The following is a 9,387-nucleotide window of genomic DNA, read 5'->3' on the forward strand; positions in this document are numbered from 1 at the left end:
TCGGCCACAGTTCGACAATGGGCCTAGCCAGGGCAGTGAAGCTTTCGCTATCAACCAGGGTTAACCAAAGCTAAACCACACTAATGTTTTGTTTCGGATTTTGCCCTCGTTATTCCTTAGTATTCGCAGCGCCTCTCGGGAGACCCGGCCGTTAGCACAGTTAAATATCGCCGTTTGCGAGTCCTTGATGATTATTTCGGCCTTGGTGGTGGCCACCGCGAGGGCGATGGCCACCTCCTCGGCTGTCTCGGCGTGTGGGGTTTGCACCATAGCGCTCGTCTTGCGCCTTCGCCATCGACTGCCGCGGCCACGTAGCGCGCTTGCGCGCGTATCGGGCCACGTCCACGAAGACCGCTTCTTTGCAGTTGCCGAATTTCCTCTGCAGGTCCTGCGCCCTCGTTTCTTCTACGGGCGGGATGTTCTGGGTGCATGTTTTTGAGTAACGGTGGAACTACTGTTCTGTCTCTCACAGCCGTGGGTACGTCTGCCTTTTTTCCGTGCTGCGTGTGATAAATTATGCCTAGTTTTTCGAGGATACACCTAGTACCTACCCGTTTTCGTCCTTGAAAGTCTTTCGTATTGAGCTATGCCGTGCGCTTCTATTAATTCGTCGAGCGTGTTGTGCAACCCTAGTTCTAACAATTTTTCCGTGCTTGTGTTCCTCGGTAACCCTAAGGCTCCCTTATACACTTTCCTGATTAAGCGTTCTAATTTCGCTTTCTCGGCGACCTGCCACTTTAAGTAAGAGGCAACGTACATGATTTTACTGAGGACGAAGGCTTGCACGAGCCTAATTGTCGTGCCTTCTTACACACCGCTGTGTCTGTAATGCGTTTTAGCAGTCTGACAGTCTGATCTACCGCGTTTTCCAACCTCCGAATATTTTCGCCGTTGTGCCAGTTGGCTGCAAGATGCAAGCCTAAAACTCCTATGCTCTCTACCGTTGTCTCTACTTTGGGAATGGCATGGCCTTCCGAGGTCGTCAGCCATATCTCTCCCTCCGCGTTCCTTCCGTTGTGTTCGCCATTTTGGGTTTTCGACCTCGGCACGTAGGTTTGTAGACTAGTAGCTCCGATTTCTCAGCGCAGCAGGTAAGGCCCGTGCCCTCTAAGAAACTTGAACCGTGTCGATGGCTCTCTGTAGAGTTTGTTACACTTGGCCGTCGCATCCCTGCGTTACCCACATGGTGATGTCGTCGGCGTATAGACTGTGACAAAGCCCGCAAATCTCCTCCAATTTATCCGGTAACCCTACTGTAAGAAGAAACATTAAAAAAAATATGTAGACTGCACCATGGGAGTTGTCTACCGCATTTCATGGTCGTGTGACAGCTGTTACATCAGGGCGATGTATTAGCGACTGCTGATGCGCGGGTCTCCAGGCAGCCACCTGGCAAGTGAGTGTTCCAAGTACAAGTACACCCCTGGTTTTGAAGATTGCCAAGTTGTGGCCAAAGAGCATGTGCAATTCACGAGGCCTTTTTATTCGCGAGGCAGGGGAAAATAAATGAGTGAGTGCACATTGAATTAGCTTCTTATATAATGAGTATCGGTATCTCTTGAGAGGATGTCTGTTCTTGCACATGTGCTTACGCAGTTATTTCACCCCCTACTTTCCCCCCATTCCGTCTGTACTTATATTCCCACTATCTGAGCAATAAACTAGGTTGTTAGTGTGCACTCTGCCCTGTCGCTTCCTCTTCCTGCCTGCCTTCCTTCCTTCCTTCCTTCCTTCCTTCCTTCCTTCCTTCCTTCCTTTCTTTCTTTCTTCCTTTCTCCTCTTTCTTTCTTTCTTCCTGCCTTCCTTCCTTCCTTCCTTTCTTTCTTTCTTTCTTTCTTTCTTTCTTTCTTCCTTTCTTCCTTCCTTCCTTCCTTCCTTCCTTCCTTCCTTCCTGCCTGCCTTCCTCCTTTTTCCTTCCTTTTCCTTCCTGCGAATTGCGCACTAAAATGTTTTTTTCCTTGTTTAAACAATGTTTCACCAACCAGCCCAAGCAGCCACCCTTTTGCATTTGGGCAGCAGCAGAGGAGCTGAACTGAACAGTACGTTAGCACTCTTGCTTTATTCATATACATGATTACAGCCACGTCTGCGTCTTCTTCATGCTGAAGATAGAACAAACGTTCGCGGAAATTCAATACAGACAAGCGCGTAACAGAGAAAACAGGGAAAGATAGGGGAACAAAACAGACACGTGAATTTGGCCTGAGCGCACGCTCAATGTGGCACGACCAAGTGTAATCACATGCCGAAACCTCCAGTGACCTCGAGTGTTGTTCCCGTAATAAAGGAACTAGCAGTCGGTGAACAAAGGAATTTGACAGCCTCTGCTACCTCCCACGGCTGAGCGACCCTCTTGAGTGGTATCCTAGCAACGGCCATGGCTTTGTGGCTTTCGCCAGCGCTGGCTGACATGGGCGTGTCTGTCATGGCGGGCAGCACGGCGTTGCAGCGAATACCGTGAGCCGCTAATTCTTGCGCAGCGGACTTGGTGAGAGCCACGACCCCGGCCTTGGAAGCGGCATACGCACAGTTGTGGTACCAGCCACTGTTGGCCGTGATACTGGCTACATTCACGATGGCCGCTCCACCTTGGGGCAGTGGTATACCGGAGCGCAGCATATCGCGGCTGGCTCCCCGATTCACCAGAAAGGTGCCCTGGAAAGGCGAGAAACAGCATGTGTTTGTGCCGTTATACGATTGTCTCTGGCTCTCGATTTTCGTGATTTTCTTAACTTCCATTGTAATAAGCCCGAACATATCAAACAGATCAAACAAGCGTCATGTCGCCATTTGTAACTTCTTTATTCTTCTCTGCTATCCCCCGCTCCCTCCGATGTTCTCAGACTGCTTCTCTTTCAGGCGCTTCACTTCCCCCGCCTTTTTTATTCATCCTTCCTGGGATGGTATTTAAACACATTTGCTATGGAAGCCGACTCTTCATTTCCGTTCGCGCCGATATACCAGACAGTTTTTAAATTGCCTTGCTGACTTGCGGTTTTCACGACACGATACGGTCCTTTATAGACAGAGCCAGTGTTTGATAGTCCCTTTCTCACGAGAACCATGTCTCCTACCTAGCTCCAGCGCTGGTAACGTTGTGTTTTGCTTCTTATCGAAATTTCCTGTCATTCGTTCATGGTATTTCGCTTGGCTCTCCTTCTTGTTTCTGTAAGCTTTACCATCTCGGGAAACTTGGGTACATGCTGATATATTGCTTCAGGTCCGAATAGTTCGTTCCGCCAATCCATTAGCTGCTCGATGGTACGGGGCAGTGAATCCCAGTGTTAATCCTCGTCGTTGTGCCCATTCCTGCAGTTTGTGGCTTGGGAAGGCTGGACCATTATCCGATACCAAAACTTTCCCGCTGTCAAACATTTTGCGGTTGAGGAATGAGATCACGCTGTTGGCGCCCTCGCTTCCTGGCTTCGCTGCTACCATCCTTGTGCACTCATCCACGCACACAAGGAACGCGTGCGTTTTCTTCGTACCTTCCGACTTCTTGCGGAGTTCGGCGAAGTCTCGGTGGGCAACTTCGAATGGTGTCCCTGAGTATCTCGGCAATGTAATTTGTTGAGTTGGTTGTTTGAATTTCACCTTATTCAGTTGACATTCTTGACATGATTGCACATACATCTTCGCGTCTCGTTTCATGAGGCCACGTAAATCGCTTCGTGAGCTTCATGTAGGTTCTTCAAAACCCATAATGTCCACCTGAGTGAGGGCTATTACGGTAGCGATCCAAGATTTTCGACATAAGTGTGGGAGGCACTGCAACTTTCCCTGTAGGCTGGAGTTCTTTAGTTCATTCGCAAAGTTTAGCGGCGTTTATTGCTTCTTGGTGAACTGAAACAGGGGTCACCGCCAACCTCGGCCTAGCATCAGCGTCTTTCATGGAAGCTCCCGGGCGATGACTGACTTCAAAGTCAAACTGCTGAAGCTCGTTCACCCAGCGTGCAATTTTTCCTTTAAGTTCCGCCAACTTCAAAAGTTGCTGTCAGTGCTTCGTGATCAGTATAAAGCTTGAATTTTGTTCCTTTTAAGTAAGAGTGAAGCGTACCGAAAGAGAAGTCTGAGAACATCGGAGGGAGCGGGGGGATACAAGAGAAGAGTAAAGAAGTTAGAAATGGTGACATGACGCTTGTTTGATCTGTTTGATATGTGCGGACTTATTACATCCGTGGAGCCACAAAGTTGTAAGGAACTAACTACACCGTGAGACAAACATGATGTTCTTATAAAACTGTGCTCATTGCTGTGAGGAAGAAAAAGAAAACATTAGTGTACATCTCGATTCCTCTACCGTCTTATTTTCTGAAGCTCCAGTCTGTTGTGCGCAAAAAAAAAAGGGCGGTCTTATCTAAATAAAAGAACTCCACTGCTAGCTCCAAGTTGAGCAAGTACAAGCACTTCAGTGCCAGGAGCAAGGTGGCGCAAACATTATACAGGTTCTTCTCGTCTGAAGGCGTTTTTCCGTAAGCAGTAGCAGCTCTTTTTCCGTAAGTACTAGCTCTTTAGGCGACAGCAGTGAAGTGAGCTGCTCATTTCGAATCTATGGTGTAGACTAAACATAAAAAATTCATCCGAATTTGGACATTTGTTTCAGCCGTCTTTTTTTTTTGTGAGCTGTTGGAAAGGGGCCCTAACACTGCGGTAGCGATTTCAATTTTACCTACATGTGTCCTGTACTTTCTTTCAATGTCTGTACATAATTTGCATCATCACTGACAGACATCTGAATAACAAATTGAGGAAAATATCGAACAGAGGGTGTCCTAAGACTGAGTTCCCATGTAGGTACGATTTATGTCAACCTTTGCCGGTGCTTCAGAGAAGAGGAATGGTTTATTTCATTCGAACTTAACGCAAGAATACGCCTATAAATTGTTCAGGAATCGGATGGTGTTCGGTGACATCAAGTGTGCTCATAATAAAGCTAAGGAAACAATGGAGGAAAGACACCAGAGAAAATAAAAAATAACAAAAATAACAAGTAGTGGGCGTGAAGTGCATTGCCATAATCTTGCCCTTCGTATTTCGTGCACTTCCGTTTGTTGGTCTCGTTATCTGGATTGTTTTCTTGCTTTTTCGTTAAGCTCAGTCTCAAACCGCCTGATCAGAATACCTCTTCGTTCTCTTATTTTTTTTAGGAAAATCCTGGAAAGTTATCTTTCTGTGAAACCCTGTAACGTTAATTGCATCACTACTATGCATATGTATCAGTGATTCTAATCTTTGAGATTTCCACACTTCGTTAACCAGGAGATGCTCTGAAAACGCTTCTCAAGCTTGACGCGTATTCTTTCGCTTGTGTCGTTATGAAATTAAAAAGTCGTACGCATCTTGTCCTTCAAAATGATCTGATTTCTTCATTGCGAATGCACTTTTACCAGAGAAGGACAATTTTTCGAGCTGAGTAGGTTAGCATCGCCACCTTTATTATTCTACAAGTTGGTTATATATGTATCTTGCGGTAATATAAAAGGGCAATATAAGCCCACCGCAAGACGATCGGTTAGCTTCAGATACAGATATGGGGATTTTAGGTATACTGACCGCTTCAATTAGACTCATAATGATGGCAACCGGATCTCACTAAAGCACCTGTAGCACCTCAGGATTAGCCGTAGCCTCCTTCAGTGGCGAATGTTTTGCGACGCTTTATGTGGTCTACATGCTTTTGAAAGATATTGCGAACGCCTAGTGCAGTTGATGCAGCGAAAGTGTAAATATTTGTTTCTCTCTCCAGCTGCGTTTCACCACAGTTTCTGTTACACTGCAGCCTATGCATGAAGAAGAGAAGGTGACGCTTTCAGCTCATTTCAGTAACCACATATCACAATGAAGCAGTCTAGTATTTCCCTACAAATGCGGCTGTTGCTATCTTACCCTAAGATTCACCCTGATGACGTCATCGAAGAGTTCGTCGCTGCAGTCGGTGATCGGCGCCGAGAGCAAGATACCGGCGCAGTTGACGACTATACTCAGCGGTTGCGAGAACTTGCTCCTGATGTCAGCGAACAACTGCTCCACCGAGGACGAGTCGCTGACGTCTGCGTACACGGTATGATGCTCGGCCTCACCTGTGGAGCATGACTGAGGTTAGGCATATGTGGAAGAGAACTGATCATAAGATGCAGAGCGAGAATAAGTGGTAATTCGGTTATTCAAATCTGGTGCGATGAGGAAAAATGAGCGCGCTGGGGTGCGTGCTATTGTGAAAACACAACAGACCACCGTCAACCGCAGTGTCATCCTTCCGTACCCTCTCCTTCCTCCTCCACCACCAAGTGTTCAGTACCGTCTTGAAACCTCCCTACCTCTCCCCCATATTCTTACCCTGGATCCGCCCATGGCTGTACTCGCAATCTCCTCTGAAAGGGCACCATTTACTTTAATTAATATAACCTATATAAATGGAACCCGATGGTCTCAGGAAGGCAATTTTGTAGCCACGAAAGACAAAGGGAAAACAATATAACTCAGAATTTATCCCTATGCAATAAGACGACCGAGAACCTGCTTTTTCTTCATGTAAAACCAAAACAATACTTAAACGCCTAAAATGCTACCCGCAAATAATACCAGTGAACTTAACGTGCGCCGCCAAACCTACTCTACCTAGGCCATAAAAACATTCTGATGAAGCCGCATATTCTCATCCCTTTATTTACGGGTAGTGGGTACCAACCTATAAAACGAGGACAGATGTTTCGGCTTCCCTGCAGGAGTCTTGCTCATTGTTCTGACACTAAAGCAATACAATGGAAATTCCCGTAATTTAAGGATGACTGCGACACCTTGTTTATGCTTACTCACGTAAATCATCACCCGAATTTTGTCATCTTTAGTGCTGGCAAGAAATCCGTAGGAGATCTCTTCCTTTAGCGCTCTGTTCGGGAATCTTTTCGTTCGTAACCGCAATTTGTCACTCGCGCTGCCTTAGCTAGCGCTGTAATCGGATCGGCTGCTCGGCGCGCTCAAGAGCCGCTGGAGCGTGCGAATTGCTTTCTAAACACGTACCTTGTTTCTTTACATGGCCAGCGTCGCCTTCTTATTCAAAACAAAAGAAAACAAAGCAAAACTGAACGTGGGATCCTCAGGACAGCCGAAACGTCTTTGCTTGTCTTCTATCTTCAAATGGTCGGCATGGCTTTTTTTTTTACATTTGACTCTGTTTTACCGCAATGTAACGAGGTTTCGTGGAGCGCCTTCATAATGTCCAGCAACATAAGAATGAAGCGTGCTGAAAATATTCGACAGACAATAACTCCGACTCACCTGGTAAAGACTGGGCCACTCTCCTGGCGCTCTCCAGCTGCCTGTCGGCAATCACCACAGTGGCACCTTCGGAAGCCAGGGCGCGGCAGACCGCTTCGCCAATGCCGCTAGCGCCCCCCGTCACCAAAGCCAGGCGTCCATTCAACGACGTGACTGCTGGAGCCATCGTGGCCTAACTATAGGTTGGAAATAAAATAGACGGGTTAACAGCGCCGACTTCTTGTCTCCCAGAGCCTATCAGCGGACTTAATGAGATTTTAACTTAAACAGGCAAGCATTATATATGTGGCTGCAAGGTCGGTAAGAACTGCCATTAACGGGAAAGAATAGACTTTATGGTAAAACAAGAAATAACAGGATGAAGCACTCTGCACATCCGTTCACGTGTTCTGTCGCAATGACACTACAGAAATAACTGATGCAACCCGCTGTATCCTGTGCGAAAGTGGCTTTTGAGTCAATATACTTTTTTTGTGCTCGGTAATGAAACAAGGCGCTGAACTCCAATTTTATCGCATCGATGCACTGGAGTCTATAAAAGAGCATGTTTTTTTCTTGATGAGACGGACCATCAAGAGAAAACTTAATTCTTCGTAGAATAAAGATATTACAACAGATCCAAGGAACTTGTTAGAATTAAAGTTAAGCGAAGTTTTCTTGAATCGATTTAGTTAAAGGCTATACAAAAAATTCCGTATCTCGATGATTGTCGACGTTAATGTGGAGCGAAGGGCTTAGTTCATGTAAGCGGGTGCACTTTGCGACGTCTGTCCTGGAAAGAGGAATGGTAACGCTGTGTTCTTCCTGATGTGACACTCGGGCGGTTTTGTCTGTGTGATCATTTCTACTGAACCCGCAATTGCCAGGTAAATAATTACCACTGGACAATATTTTCGTGGCCGTCTTGTTTGAGGTACGTTCATTGAAGAGGGCACATATCGAATGTATCATGCCCATGACCAACGTTGGCCAGGCGACTGGATTCGTACCCGGTTTCCTCAGCGCTCTATCCCGGGGCTCTAACCACTAGACCATGGTCTACCAGTGACCCGAATTGGCGGGAAAACCGTTAGAGACCATGAACAGACGGACCGGGCGCACCAACCCCGGAAAGTGTGTGAGGTACCCTAAGAATGCTAATCGTATTAAAAGGCACATGATGCGTGCAATTATATTTTATTACTGACATGTATAACCGTTTACACCTTCTGCTTATATGTAAACACATGTCCACATGGCCTCACGGTATAGGCGACGTGGAGGCAGCGATGAATCTGCAAGACTAATGCGACGTTTTGCCAGGGGTGAAAAGCAAATCTGGCCGAAGCCCTCTCACGGTGAATGTCGACGGTAATGCGATTAGGATTAAATCAATGCACCCACACACCACATTTCCAACGCCGAAATGTGTAGGCAGCCGGGATCCCCAGTCGCGCTTCTTGGTGCACACGGTGTGCCACATAGGGGCGCCGCCGTAAGGTCCGCGCGCGCGGCACGGGATCGGTGCCGCCGAACATCGCCGAAATTTAAAGGATTATTTGTGTCATTGTAGAGCGGCACATACGGAGTGGCACATACATAGTGACCCAAATGAACGTCAATGAGCTTTGCAGAAGAACGGCACAAACCGAGTCGCACATACTCAGGGCTTCAAGTCGGCGTCAAATAGGTTCGTTGAAGAGCAGCACATATAGGTACACAGTGCCACATACGCAGTGACCCGAGTTGGTCTGACGGTTGGTTTTTAGCCCTGTTCCTTTTCATTCATGTACAATTTTCTATTTTTTTATTTATTTAACGTCTTTCTCTCTCTCTCTCCTTCAGCACAGCAGCCCGATGCACTAGCCATTCGACCCATTGACCCAGGTTGTGGGAAAACGGTTATTTAGACAAACCGACCGACCGACCGACCGACCGACCGACCGACCGACCGACCGACCGACCGACCGACCGACCGACCGACCGACCGACCGACCGACCGACCGACCGACCGACCGACCGACCGACCGACCGACCGACCGACCGACCGACCGACCGACCGACCGACCGACCGACCGACCGACCGACCGACCGACCGACCGACCGACCGACCGACCGACCGACCGACCG

The 9,387-nt window shown here is 47.5% G+C and overlaps 1 protein-coding gene across 1 annotated transcript; it reads right to left on the reverse strand.

Moving 5' to 3' along the window:
* Window positions 1–1,963: 1,963 nt before the first annotated feature.
* On the reverse strand, window positions 1,964–7,560 carry LOC119456963 ((3R)-3-hydroxyacyl-CoA dehydrogenase). The gene is made up of 4 exons (XM_049669158.1): window positions 7,263–7,560; window positions 6,337–6,371; window positions 5,887–6,080; window positions 1,964–2,655 (listed from the first exon to the last, which is right to left on the reverse strand). Exons 1-4 carry the CDS (start codon window positions 7,442–7,444, stop codon window positions 2,239–2,241), a joined length of 828 nt encoding a protein of 275 aa, XP_049525115.1. The 5' UTR covers window positions 7,445–7,560; the 3' UTR covers window positions 1,964–2,238.
* Window positions 7,561–9,387: the final 1,827 nt, after the last annotated feature.

This window comes from Dermacentor silvarum, chromosome 6 (genome assembly GCF_013339745.2).
Source record: "Dermacentor silvarum isolate Dsil-2018 chromosome 6, BIME_Dsil_1.4, whole genome shotgun sequence".
In the NCBI taxonomy this organism is placed as follows: Eukaryota; Metazoa; Arthropoda; class Arachnida; order Ixodida; family Ixodidae; genus Dermacentor; species Dermacentor silvarum.